Source organism: Muscardinus avellanarius (assembly GCF_963383645.1).
Source record: "Muscardinus avellanarius genome assembly, chromosome: 4".
Classification (NCBI taxonomy): domain Eukaryota; kingdom Metazoa; phylum Chordata; class Mammalia; order Rodentia; family Gliridae; genus Muscardinus; species Muscardinus avellanarius.
In genome coordinates this window covers 1,123,046-1,136,657 of record NC_137789.1, presented here as the reverse complement: position 1 = coordinate 1,136,657, position 13,612 = coordinate 1,123,046, and the positions used below count along the sequence as shown (strand labels likewise).

Here is a 13,612-nt window from a genome sequence, read left to right as displayed (position 1 = left end):
TATTTTGAAACAGGATCTCACTGAGTTGCAGAGGACCTCACTAAGAAGCTGAAGCTTTCTGTGAACTGTGATCCACCTGTGTCAGCCTCCTGAATGCTGGGATTACAAGCCTGTGCCACCACACCTAGTTGTTGTTATTTTATTTTATTATTATTTTTTTTTTTTTGCAGTACTGGAGATGGAACCCAGGGGCATTCTACCTCTGGGCTACCTCCCCCAACCCTATTTTTTTTAATTATTCTTTATTTTGAAACAAGTCTAAGTTGTGGAAGACCTCAATAAATTGCTGAGGCTGACTGTGAACCTGTGATCCTCCTGTCTCAGCCTCCCAAGTCCTGGGATTACAAGCATTTGACACTGCCTCTGTTCTTGTATATTTAATCCCTTCTGGCGTCTGTGCTGGAGGGTCCAAGCGAACGCACCACTCCTTGACTCTGGACCCACAAAGACCCAGGCCCTCGGCTCTCCCGTGTCCCCTGAGCCCCACCACAGAGAGCGCCTCACGGGCACTGTGGCACATGCCTGGAATCCCAGAGACTCAGGAGGCCCAGGCAGGAAGATTGCAAGTTTGAGGCCAGCCTGGACAACTTAGATCTTGTTTCAAAATAAAAGTATAAAGGGTTGGGGATGTAACTCAGTGGTATGGTGCCTCCTGGGTTTAATCCTAGTACTACAAAAACCAAAAGCTGGGAATGGTGGTGTACACTTGTAATCCCAGTACTTGGGAGGCTGAGACAGGAAGACTGCAGGTTTGAGGACAGCCTCAGCAAGCAGTGAGACTCATCAACCTAGGAGACGCTGTTTCAAAATAAAACAATCCGCCGGGCGTGGTGGCGCACGCTTGTGATCCCAGCGCTTGGGAGGCTGACACAGGAGGATTGCACAGGTTCGAAGCCAGCCTCAGCTACTTAGGCTCTGAGCAACTTAGTGAGACCCTGTTTCCAAATAAAATATAAAATATAAAATAGGGCTGGGAGTATAGTCTGGAGGTAGAAAGCCCCTGGGTTCACCCCCAGTACCACAACAAATAAAAAAAATAAATAAATAAAACCAGGCATGATGGAATACACTTGTAATCCCAGCGCTTGGGAGGCTGAGACAGGAGGATCGCACTGGTTTAAAGCCAGCCTCAGCTACTTAGTGAGGCTCTCAGCAACTTAGTGAGACCCTGTTTCCAAATAAAAAGTATAAAATAGGTCTGTGAGAGGCCAGGTGTGGTGGTGCACACGTGTAATCCCAGCATTTGGGAGCCTGAGACCGGAGGATCACGGTTCAGGGATAGCCTCAGCTACTTAGTGAGGCCCTCCGCAACTTAGTAAGACCCTGTTTCAGAATAATAAAATATAGGGCAAGGGGTGTAACTCAGAGGACGAATGCCCCTGGGTTCCATCCCCAGACCTGCAAAAAAAAAAAAAAAAAAAAAAAAATAATAATAATAATAATAATAATAATAATAGGTCTGGGAGTATAGCACAGAGGTAAAAAAGCCCCTGGGTTCCACCCCCAGTACCACCAATATAAAAAAATAAAAATAAACAGGGCTGGAGGTATAGCTCAAAGGTAGACTGCGCCTGGGTTCCATCCCAGGTGCCACACACACACACACACACACACACACACACACACACAGAGTCTGATACCAGTCATGATGGAGGTCTGACCCTATCAGTTCAGGGGACCAGATGACAGCAAACTCCTCCTCTGACCCAGGGTACACCAGGCCTGCCCCTGGCCACACCTGCCGCTGACCTTGAACCTGACACCAGCTGGCCCTCACCTGCTTTGCACTGACTCCCAATCCTTCCTGCTGCTCATAATTATATCCTTGGACAGATGCCCAATCCCTGCAGGTCACGTGTACTTTATTTCATTTTATTGATTGTGGTACTGGGGATTGAGCCCAGGGACCTTCTATCTCTAAGCTACACCCCCAGGCTGTTTTGTATTTTATTTTATTTTATTTTGTGGTACCAGGGATGGAACCCAGGAACATTCAACTTCCCAGCTACACTTCCAGCCCTACTTTTTATTCTATATTTTGAAACAAGGTTTCACTGAGTTGCAAAGGGCTTCACTGAGTAGCAGAGGCTGTCTGCTAACCCTGATCCTCCTGTCTCAGCATCCCAAATGCTGGGCTTACAAGCCTGCGCACCACCACTTCTGGCTCTGTGTGTTTATTTTAAATACTGTTTATGTGGGTGCCAGGGAGAGAGGAGTGGCAAGACCCCATGCTTGCTCCTACAGGAATGGCCTCCACTTCACCAGGCTGTGGACATCTTGCAAGAGGAAGGAGGCTCAGAGGAGGAGGCACTTCAGAGGCCTTGAAGGGCAACAGGACGTCTCAAGGCAGGCATCAGTCAGGGCACCCCAGGCAAGAGCCTGTCTGCAGCAGCGACCTCACGTTTTGGCAGGCCACAGAAGGGCCTCTCCCGTCTGTCCAGTGAGGGCATCCACGCTCAGTCTGGTAGTGGGGTGCCTGCGCCCCACACCTCAATCCACAGGAGTAATCCAAACAAGCCAGCCCCAGGAAGGTTGGAAGCTTCCAGACAGGGCCCCATGGTTGGAGCCGCTGTGAGCAGGGCTGGGGCAGTGGCTAGCAGAGGGGGAACAGTGGGTGTGGGCACCGGGAGGCCAGCACCTCTGCAGCACAGGACACGAGCACGGACGCAGAATGGCGACAACTGGTGTGGCCGGAAGACTGTGGCTTGGACAGCTGAGGCCAGGCAGGAGGTGGAGGCCCAGGGAGGGGTAGGGCTGCTAGGGTGGCACCAGCTTCAGTGTCCTCACCAGCCCCTGCCTAGGAGGCCATGCTGCCCACACCCGGTGCCAGGACCCGGCTGGGGTGCAGAGCACACTCCAGAGGGCTGGAAGAACAGGCCAGCAGGGACAGGTGGACCCAGAGGTGCAAGAGGCGAGGGCTCCGGGGGAGAGTGCCAGCTGTTCCCCTCTCGGTCACTCGGCGGCCTGGCAGCAGTCTGGGCAGGCTGGGGCGCCCTTGGGTGGGGCCTCTTCTGGGGGCTGGAGCCTAAGTCAGACCCGACCCGCGGGCCCTGACGCTGGGCACGGCCGGGCTCAGCGCGGGCCTGCGCAGCCCCAGCGGCCCGCCAGGCTCGGGCGCTGGAAGGGGCTGTCCCCGAAGAGCGGCGCGGGCGGGGCGCGGCGGGCGCGGCGGGCGAGGCGCAGGAGGCGGGCGCGGCGCGGGCGGCCCTGGGCGCGGGCCAGCAGCGCCACCTGCTGGCGGGACACGTGCGCCGCCGCGGCCACGGCCGGCTCGGGGTCGGTCTGCAGCTGCCCCAGGTCTGCGCGAAGGCAAGCGCGGCTCAGGCAGGGCCGCCCCGCTCCGCCCCTCCCCGGGACACCGCGCTCGGGCAGGGCGGGGTCCTCACCCTGGAACAAGGAGTCCAGCAGATCCTGGTGGACGCGCCTGGGGCTGGCATGGTAGACCAGAAAGCCTGCAAAGCAAATCCTTGAGCTCTGGGCGCCGCCAGCTCCCAGAGCCCTGGGCGGCAGGGCATGTGACTCAGGACCCTCACCGATGAGAACCGCGGCGGCCCGGCGCAGGCGGTCCTGGGGGCTCCTCAGGTAGCCCTGGGTCTGGCTCAGGAAGCAGGGCACGTGGTTGGGGTACCGCTGAACCTGGGAACAGAAGGACAGGAAGGCCAGCCCTAGGAGAGGAGCCTACAGAGGGGTCCCCCAGGGAGCCCCTGGGAGGGCAGTGCGGTGCTAGGCATGATGGTGCTGTACCGGGGGTTGAACTCAGGGCATTTTACCTTCCAACTACCTCCTCAGCTTGTATTTATTTATGTATTTGTGTGGTACTGGGGATTGAACCCGGATGCTGGAATTACAAGTGTGCACCACCACAACCGGCTTTTTTCTTTTTTATTCTTTTTTAATTTAATTGTGTGTGTGTGTGTGTGTGTGTGTGTGTGTGTGTGTGTGTGTGTGTACTGGGGGTGGAACTCAGAGGCTTTCTACCCCCGGGCTATACTTCCAGACCTATTTTATATTTTATTTGGAAACAGAGTCTCACTAAGCTGCTGAGCGCCTCACTAAGTAGCTGAGGCTGTCTGCAAATCATCCTGCCTCAGCCTCCCAAATGCTGAGATTACAAGCCTGTGTGCCACCACACCTGGCTCTGGCTTCATTTTTTATTTTGCTACAAGGTCTCACTAAATTACTGAGGCTGGCCTCAAACCTACAATCCTCCTGTCAGCCTCCCAAGTACTGGGATTGTAGGTGTAATTACAGGTCACCATGCGGGCTGACGCCATGATTTGGGTTGGGCTGGAGACGCTGCTCTTGGAGTGACCCTGGTGAATCCTGGCCCAAGTGGGCAGCTAACCATATCCCTCACTCTCACCCTGCTCCCTACTGACCAGGCGGTGGCAGACTCTGCTCAGGGCCTCGGGGCTGTCGTAGTGGGCCACAGTGACCATCTCCTCCAACAGGCCCCAGCGAAGGGCCTGGTCACAGCGGGCCAGGGTCCACTCTGAGCTCTGGCATGAGGAAAGAGCGGGGTTAGGGGTCTAGGAAGCTCAAGAGGTGGGGTGGGCTGCTTTGGAGGAGGGTTGGCTGGAGCCCAGGGCTGAGGGCGGGGCTCACTACTGCAGCCCCAGGGAAGACCAGGAGCCTGGGAAGCCTCTGAGGTCTCACCTCGAGGGGGCATCCCTGACCTACGACCTTCAGCGGGGGCGGGGCAGGCGCTGACCTGGGCGGCGTCCGGGCTGGGGTCCTGCAGGCGCAGCAGCAGCGGCACCACGCTCTGCAGCACGAGCGTCCGCAGGGGGCGGCGGAGTCCCACCCGGAGCCCGCCCTGGCCGCGCCGCACCAGGGTCCCGAGGAGCCCCACGGCCGAGGCACGGACGGAGTCCCGGGCCTGCGCGGGGAGGAGGGCGGCGCAGTCAGGGGCGGGGAGGGACCTGCAGGGGAAGGTGGTCTGGGGGCGCAGGGGGGCGGGGCGGGGCGGGGAGGGACCTGCAGGGGAAGGTGGTCTGGGGGCGCAGGGGGGCGGGGCTGGGCGGGGCGGGACCTGCAGGGGAAGGTGGTCTGGGGGAGCAGGGGGGCGGGGCGAGGCGGGGCGGGGAGGGACCTGCAGGGGAAGGTGGTCTGGGGGCGCAGGGGGGCGGGGCGGGGCGGGGAGGGACCTGCAGGGGAAGGTGGTCTGGGGGCGCAGGGGGGCGGGGCGGGGCGGGGAGGGACCTGCAGGGGAAGGTGGTCTGGGGGAGCAGGGGGGCGGGGCGAGGCGGGGCGGGGAGGGACCTGCAGGGGAAGGTGGTCTGGGGGCGCAGGGGGGCGGGGCGGGGAGGGACCTGCAGGGGAAGGTGGTCTGGGGGCGCAGGGGGGCGGGGCGGGGAGGGACCTGCAGGGGAAGGTGGTCTGGGGGCGCAGGGGGGCGGGGCGGGGAGGGACCTGCAGGGGAAGGTGGTCTGGGGGCGCAGGGGGGCGGGGCTGGGCGGGGCGGGGCGGGACCTGCAGGGGAAGGTGGTCTGGGGGCGCAGGGGGGCGGGGCGGGGAGGGACCTGCAGGGGAAGGTGGTCTGGGGGCGCAGGGGGGCGGGGCGGGGCGGGGAGGGACCTGCAGGGGAAGGTGGTCTGGGGGCGCAGGGGGGCGGGGCGGGGCGGGGAGGGACCTGCAGGGGAAGGTGGTCTGGGGGAGCAGGGGGACCGGGCGAGGCGGGGCGGGGAGGGACCTGCAGGGGAAGGTGGTCTGGGGGCGCAGGGGGGCGGGGCGGGGCGGGGAGGGACCTGCAGGGGAAGGTGGTCTGGGGGCGCAGGGGGGCGGGGCGGGGCGGGGAGGGACCTGCAGGGGAAGGTGGTCTGGGGGCGCAGGGGGGCGGGGCGGGGCGGGGAGGGACCTGCAGGGGAAGGTGGTCTGGGGGCGCAGGGGGGCGGGGCGGCGGCTCACGTCGTCCAGCAGCGGCGGCAGGCGCCGGCGGAGCTCGCAGCTCAGCAGCCTCACGGGCGCCCGCGGCTGCCCCAGTAGCCTTCGCAGGGCGCCCAGGGCGGCACCCACGAGCCGCGCGTCGCCCTCGCCCAGCGCGCCCAGGAGCGCGGGCAGCAGCGTGCTCGCGTGCCGCACCTGCGGAGAGCCGAGTGGTGGCCGCGCCCTGCAGACCCGGCCCCAGGCCGCCCGGAGCCGCCTCACCTTCCCGCGGTTCAGCGCCAGGTGGCCGAGGCCGAGCAGGCCGAGCCAGCGCACGGTGGGCTCGGGGTCGCCCTGCCAGGCGCGGAGGCGCTCCAGGATCAGCTCCTCCCGCAGCAGCCTCGCGGTCGGCCGGCTCTGCAGCAGCTGCGGAGGCCCGGGGAGCGCTCAGTCCGCGCCCGCTGGGCGGGGGCCGCGCCCCCCGCCGCCAGGGAGCCAGCTCACCCCGGTGAAGAAGGCCATCGCCGTGAGGCGCTGCGGGCCGTCGGTGCTGCGCAGCCTGGGAAGCAAGTCTGCGAAGAGGCCTCGCAAGTGGTGGTCGGCGTGCGCCACCATGGCGCTGGGGTGGGCAAATGGAGGCTGTCCCTCCGCTTGGGGGCCTGGCCCCTCCGCGCCCGGGCTCGCGTCCTCCCGCCCTCCCGCCCGGCACCCCAGGGCCCTCCTCACCTGGCCAGCAGCAGGACACCCTCCAGGTGGGTGTGTGCGCCCACCAGTCTCCTCCAGCCTCCCGCCTGCTCCATGCACGTGACCACCATGCGGCCGCCGTCCCCGGTGAGGAGGGCCTTTAAGGCTTCCACCGCACAGCTGGGGGCAGCGGCGGGTGGGGGGACAGTGAGGACCGGAACGTGCGGCCCCTCCCACCCGCCCGTCTCTTCTCACCTGGCGTGGCTGTGCGGTGGCCCCCGGTGGGACGGGGCCCAGACCTTAGGGCTGTCGTGGGAGCACGCCCCGCGAGCTAGCTCGTGGAGCTGCGTGACCAGCGCCAGCAGCAGGTGCGGGTAGAAGCCCCGGGTGGCGCCCACGCAGCCCGACACGGCCAGCATCTCTCCCAGAGCCCGCGTGGCCTGCATGGCAAGTGAACCACCTGGCTTGGGCAGGCATCCCCACACCAGCCCTTGGTGCCCCCTGATGCCCCCTGGCCCTGCCGTGGGCTGCTTACCGCCAGTGCCCCCAGCTCCGGCCCCGCAGCGCCCTTCAGCACCCACAGCAGCTGCACTAGCACCTGCCCGTTCACACGCTGGTTCCGGCTTAGGCTGCGCCATAGCTCTGCCGCCGCCCTGGGAAGGGGACAGGACAGGGTGGCCGCGTGAGACCGGGCAGGAGGAGCTGGGGGCGTCCCGTCCGGGGCAGAGGGAGGAGGAAGTAACTCCCTTCCACCTCCCTCCCCCAAGTCCCAGAGAGGAAGGTAACTGGCCACTGCAGACCACAGCGGAGCCGTCCTGGACATCAGCCGCCGGGGCTGGTGGGCCCACTTGGAGCCCGGTTGGGTCAGCGACAATCAGACCTGGCATTGTAAAAGAATCACCTTAGAGAATGAAACCCATTGTAACTCGGTCTGGGGCAAAGTAACCCACGAGTTAGAGGCTTTGGGGCCAAGCCCTTCTGGCTGCCCCAGCCCGAGCAAGCCCAGGCTGGTCTCCCGGGTGACCCAGGAGAGAGGCTGTGTCCCAAGGCAGGATCCCAGCGCGCCGCCAGAGGCCGCGGGCAGCGGGGCTTGGCTAGAGGCAGCCTGGGGCATCAGTGGAGAGGAGGGGATTCCAAGGCTCTGGCCCCTCACGGCCCACGCCGGAAGGGGGAAGGAAGCCGCGTGGGGCCGCGGCGGGCCGCAGGTGGTTACCCGTCCGGGGGCAGCGAGCGCGGCAGCAGCGCACACACCACGTCCTGCGCGTGCTCCAGGGCCAGTGCGCTCAGCACCCGCAGGGCGGCTCGCCGGGGCCTTCCCTCGGCCAGGCTGGGCACCTGCGCCAGCAGCCCGCGCACCAGGGCGTGCACCTGGGTGGACAGGACAGACTCAGGCTCCCTCCGGCCAGCACCCCTGAGGCGGCCAGCAGGGGGCGTGCGTGCCTGACAGCTCCACCGCTCCTCTTGGGGGGGCGCTCCCGGGGGTGATGGGGGCCAACCTGGTTCTCCAGCCGCTCCCCCCGGGCCTCCAGGGCTGAGGACAGGGTGAGCGCTGTCGCCTGGGTCCCTGCAAAACCGGCCTCCTCCAGATAGGCAGCCGTGTAGAGTGCGAGGTCAGCGAGGGCCCCCTCTTCCCAGGATCTCTGGGGGGCAAGGGCAGGGTGAGTGAGCTGGCAAGAGGTCCCCAAGCCTCGCCCAGCTTCTTCACCCTCCAGTGCCTCCCCCAGCTCCACCAACCCTATTGGTTCTGTGCCCAGGCGAGCTTGAAGATGGGCCACCCCCAACCCGCACCCTCAGCGCCCATGTCTCATGCTCACCTGGGGGGGGCCCTCAGGGGCTGGCTCCTGGGCACTGTGCGGAGAGCAGGGCTCACTTCCAGTTGTAGGGACAGTGGCCTCTCTTCCAGGCCCAGCCTCGGAGACGGAGAGTACCTGGGGCCCCGGCTGAGGGCCCGTGGAAGCGGGTCCCAGCGGCTGGCCTCGGCCGGCCCGGATCCCTTCAGCTAGAGCTGTCAGGGTTAGGGCCCCCACGGGGGCCCCGCGGCCCCGGCCCCACACGCCCCCAGCCATGGCGCCCCACCAGCAATGCCTGCTACTGCTCCTCCCAGGAAGTCGTGCCCAGGCCTGACCTAGAAGCAGGTCCTGGGCGGCCCGTGGACAGGCGGGGTAGCGTGTCGCGCGCATGCGCGTGATGAGCCCGTACTGGGGATGCCTGAGGAAGCACAGCGGTCCAGGTGTGGGCCTGTGAGCGGGTCACTGCCCCGGGTGCCCGGTGGCTGTGGTCTGCCTCTGCCTCTCAGGGCCCTGTGAGACGGCAGATCCTCAAAGCGGGCAAAGGGCCCTTGCTCCCAATGCTAGCCCCTCTTGCCTGAGCCCCGGGCAGCTGTGGACGTTCCTGAGGAGGTCCCAGCAGGCTAGGGGCCCAGCCAGACATCCTGGGGCAGGTGCCTCACGATGTCTGAGCTTGGGGCATCCCAGCTGTGGAGCAAACCTGGCCAGTCCTGTGGTGGTGACCCTGGGGCTGGGTTTGGGTACAGGGCTGAGATCAGTTGCCCCTGGGTGCCTGGGTATGAGCTCATATTTCTGTCCGGACGCGTGCTCCCCAGGGCTGGCCTGATTGGGCCTCTGTCCTAATTCCCCACCCTCCGTCCTCAGCCAACCACACAGTAGGCACTGCCCGGTGTTGAGCCGGGGGAGCTGGGTTAGCTGGTCTGGCGGAATGCCTGGCAGGCGGAAATGCTCCCGGACAATCGGGCTCCTCCGGCTCCTCCCCTCGTCCTTGTTGGCCTGAGCACCTCAGGGGGCCTGGATGGGAGAGGCCCAGGCCCTGCCCACCTCCCACCAAGCCTCGGGCTCCCTTCTGGAAGGTCACTAGCTGGCCCCTCCAAGCCCCAGCATCTGCTCCCTCCCTCACCTTCCCTGCTGGCTAAGGAGCTGCGGCCCCAGGCCAGGGCCTGGCTGGCCTGTTACAGAAGCTGGCGTGTGCAGGGCTGCAGCCATGGCAGGGACGGCCGGCCTCTCTACTGACCCTGAGCCCAGGGACAGTGTCTTCGTGCTGGGGCTCTCTGACCTCACCCCTGCCTCTGGCAGAGACCTTCCACAGCTCTGAGGTGGACACCACCACCCTCCCTCCTCTCGCTGTGGTCGCAAGGCTCCCGCCTCAGATCTGACCCCATGGACCGGCCCCCAGCCTAGGGTGAGCCTGCACCCCCGGTCCTGCCTCAGCCCAGCCGAGGGAGGTCCCAGGCCCGGTGAGCAGCGGGCGAACAAATGACTCGTGACACGTTGTGGGGACAGGAGAGACTCCTGTTGTCTCCTCGCAGCCCCACCCATGGCCTTCACAGGGGGCCTCCACCACCCAGACCGTCCACCAGGGCCCGGAGCTTCTCAGACAGCACAACCTGCAGGGACAGAGGAGTGGCTGCTGGGTGGCTGAGGGCAAGGCAGAGGGCACTCGGGGTGCCCACCGCTGGCCCTCTGCCCACCTGGTACTGCGCGGGGCTCTGCGGCTGCTTGTGTGCGGGGCTGAGGCGGCTCAAAGATCGCTGGGCAAAGTCTCTGGACTCGGCCAGGGATGGGAGCGGCTCACACAGCTGCAGAGGGGAGGGAGAGAAGGTGGCGAGCTGGCCCCGTCAGCCCTGGCTGGAAATGCAGGTGTGTGGTGGGGGGGACGGTCACCTGCCCCTGTTGCAGCCAGAGTCGCAGCAGCGGCTCCACCTGGGCCGGTCTCACAGTGCAGGGCTCTCGGGCGCCTCGAGGCCATACTCTCAGCTCCTGCCCAGCCTGGGGCCAGGGCTCTTCTACCAACTGAAGCAGGTCCAATAGCAGCGACCCTGGGGTGGGCAAGAGCAACATGTAGAGGGCACTGGGGCCTTGGAGGGGACCAAGGAGCAGCCGAGGGGCTCACCATCAGAGCCTAGGAGCCGGAAGGCAGCCTTGCTCCCTGGCAGCGTCTGTTTCTCAGGGTCCTCAGTCAGCTTCATTCGAGGCTGGCCTCCCACGGACACCAGCTGCAGGCAGAGTTGCTAAGGCTGGACCAGTGCCCCAGACCCACCCACCCACCCACGCCCAGACACTATCTCCACCTTGTAGACGCAGCCCAGGGAGGGTTGTTGGGGACAGGTGACCACACTGGTGCCAATGCCGATGACGTCCACCTCACTGCCCTGGGGGAGAGGAGGTTGCACTGGCCAGCCGGGGCTGTGGAACCTGGGGCCTTCAAGCCACCCTCTGCCCACCCCTCCCGCCCCACCTCCTGGGCCAGCTGGGCCAGCGCCTCCTCATCAATGTTGTTGCTGACCGCAATGGGGACCGTCTCCAGCCAGGGCACCTGGAATCTGGACATGGCAGGGTTTGGGGTTGCCTCTCGGACACTTCTGATGTGCCCTGTCAGGCACGGCCACACTGGTCTTAGATTACAAGCTCAGGTGGCCCCATTCCTCATCTCCTAAGGCCTGCCCAATTGCCCCTGAAACCAGACCCCAAGCCCTCACTGGGCAAGGGGCCTGGTCCCTCCCCGCCCTGCCCTCTCCTGGCTTCCCACAGGACCTTCTGCCTGGGAGGACTCACCGGGCGGCCACGGCACGAAAGACCCTGCGGGTCTCCTGAGCCTGCTGAAGCAAGTCGCCGCTGTCTAGCCTGATGCCCACTGGCCGGTAGCCCAGCTCCCCCAGCGCCAGGGCCACCGCCAGGAAGTTAGGAAGACCACTCCTGCCGGCGGACACCAGGGGTCAGGGCTGCAGTTGCGTGTTAAGCCCAGCCCAGGGGGTGCCCATGGCTCACCTCTGCACACTGTAGGAATCCAGCAGGCCCTGGAAGGCCCGGGGGAAAGCCAGGGCATAGGCCACAAAAGCCGCCCGCTCCCCTGGGTGCGGCTCCTGCAACCCTAGCCCCAGGTGGGCACATACTTGCTCCAGCCACAACTTGACGCTGGCAGCCAGGTCCACCCTGGGGCCCTCACCAGAGGCGGGAGCCAGCATCTGTGGAGAAGGGTCACGGGAGGCTGGACCCAGCGTGCAGTGTGAGCCTGAGTGGCCAACCTGCCCTGGTCTGAGGGCAAAGGCCAGCTTCCCGGGGCTGAACCTGGGGCTATGTGCCCAGGATGGCATCTGCTAGTGTGGGCAGCTGGGCCTTCTCAGCACAGCAGGGCTGAGAAGAGGTACTGACCGGGTCAGGGGGCACCTCATTGCCAGAAAATGAAGTGACAAAGGAATGGGCCAAGGTCCCAGCCACTGGCACGCCCCGGAGCTGCCCGGCAAGCACGTTGCTGCTGCTGTCAAACCCTGGGCAAGGAAGGGAGCAGGCTTGGGGGCTTGGGGTCACATGAGGGCATCCTTCCCGTCCCCAACTCCTCCAGGCTCTCACCGCCCAGGTAGCTGTAGGTGGAGGCCGTGAGGCCGCCATCAGGGCCCTGAGCCCGCCGCAAGCCCAATTCCAGCAGTCGCTTCTCTGGCCCTGCGATCAGCCGAAGCCGAGCTGCATTGGTGGCCACGAGGCTGTGCGAGGGTGTGTGTGTTAGGGACCCCTGTGTGAGGGTCCGGAAGCCACAAGTGGGGGTAGCTGCCTGGAGCCTGCAGCTCCAGCCCCAGAGCCTCCCTGTGCACTCGCCCTGCCGCTGGCCCACCTGGCATAGCTGACCAGGCAGAGGAGCGGGGTCTCCAGCAGCTGCACCAGCAGGAGTGGCCCAGACACCTGCAGCAGCGGCACCTGGGGGGAGGGCAGTGAGCCCTGAGCCCTGGCTGCTGGCCAGGCCGCGCCCTGACCGCCAGCCCACTGGCCCCGCACTCACGCCGGGGAAGGCGAGCGAGCCCTCAGGCAGGGCCCGCACCGTCACCGAGGAGCAGTCCAGGGCCCGAAGGTGCTCGAAGAACGCGGGCTCGGTGTCTGGGGGCAGGACCGAGGCCAGGAACCGCACGTCTGGGGAGAGAGTGGCCGGTGCTGGAGGGTGGGCGGGCTCTGGGGACGGGCTCCCGATGGAGGCGGGGGCTACCTGCATCGCGCAGGTGGAAGGCGCGCAGGAAGCGCAGGCAGTCGCGCAGGCCCGCGGCCAGGACGAAAGCGCCGCCGAACGGGCAGCGTCGGAAGAAGAGCTCGAACTCGGCGGGGTCCTGTGCTCGGCCCGCGCGCCAGTAGCCTAGGGCCATGGTGGCCTGGTAGAGGTCGGTGAGCAGCGGCCGGGCAGCCGCGCACCCTTCTGCGTCCAGTTCCGCCGCCATTCCGCTTCTTCCCGGCATGATGGCAGGGCAGGAAGGCCGGGTCGCCTTTCCTGGCACCAGTAAGTGGGCGGGCCTCACGATCCCGCCCTCTTGGAGGACTGCCCGGCTCTGGAGCTCTGAGGGCGCTCCTCCCTGCAGGCTGCCTTGCCAGATTGCTGGAACTACAGACCTTGGGGACAACTGGGCTGCCAAAAGGACCCCAATGTCTCAAACTAAACGTTGTCAACCCCAGCTAGCATCATAAAGCTGTTCATTAAGGCCCAGCCAGTGTCCCCAAGTGGTGGGTTTCATAGGGTCCTATAGCCCAGGTCCCACAGAAAATCAACGCTCCTGTGTGGCCCTGAGGACTGAACCCAGGGACACTCTACTTCTGAGCTACACCCCTAACCTCATTTTATTTGCAGTACTGGGGATGGAACCCAGGGGCATTCTACCCCAGAGCTTTACCAGGCCCATTTTTATTCTTTATTTTGAAAGGGGGTCTCACTGAGCTGCAAAGGGCCTAAGTAGGTGAGACTGTCCGAGACCTTTTGTGATCCAACTGTCTCAGCCTCCCGAATGCTGGGATTACAAACATGTGCCATCACACCCAGCTTACTTTTTATTTTCAAACAGGGTCTAAGTTGCTGAGGCTAACCGCACTCCTGTCTCCACCTCCCGCCTTCTGGGACTACAGGTGTGCACCACCATGCTTTCGGGGGGCCTGCTCACATCAGCTCTGACAGCAGCCCCGCCCCACAGCCTGGCTGTCCTGGCTACAAGCATAGGAGCAAGGTAGAACAAAGCCTTCCAAGGGCCCAGGAGGTGAGGAGGGCCTCGCCAGGCGGCACACACCGCTCTTGCTTCTCCTAG

General features: G+C 64.7%; 2 protein-coding genes across 2 annotated transcripts; both read right to left on the bottom strand.

Annotated features, from left to right (window-relative positions):
* Positions 1–3,072: 3,072 nt before the first annotated feature.
* On the bottom strand, positions 3,073–8,615 carry MROH6 (maestro heat like repeat family member 6; the record flags this gene model as incomplete). The annotated part of the gene is made up of 14 exons (XM_080694649.1): positions 3,073–3,299; positions 3,387–3,452; positions 3,534–3,636; positions 4,380–4,499; positions 4,712–4,879; positions 5,908–6,081; positions 6,148–6,291; positions 6,370–6,484; positions 6,592–6,729; positions 6,805–6,989; positions 7,085–7,202; positions 7,763–7,917; positions 8,046–8,216; positions 8,364–8,615. 14 exons carry the CDS (start codon positions 8,613–8,615, stop codon positions 3,073–3,075), a joined length of 2,136 nt encoding a protein of 711 aa, XP_080550775.1.
* Positions 8,616–9,883: 1,268 nt separating this feature from the next.
* On the bottom strand, positions 9,884–12,760 carry NAPRT (nicotinate phosphoribosyltransferase; the record flags this gene model as incomplete). The annotated part of the gene is made up of 13 exons (XM_080693953.1): positions 9,884–9,946; positions 10,031–10,138; positions 10,224–10,378; positions 10,453–10,555; positions 10,631–10,711; positions 10,798–10,882; positions 11,115–11,255; positions 11,328–11,524; positions 11,712–11,827; positions 11,910–12,040; positions 12,169–12,251; positions 12,334–12,461; positions 12,535–12,760. 13 exons carry the CDS (start codon positions 12,758–12,760, stop codon positions 9,884–9,886), a joined length of 1,617 nt encoding a protein of 538 aa, XP_080550079.1.
* Positions 12,761–13,612: the final 852 nt, after the last annotated feature.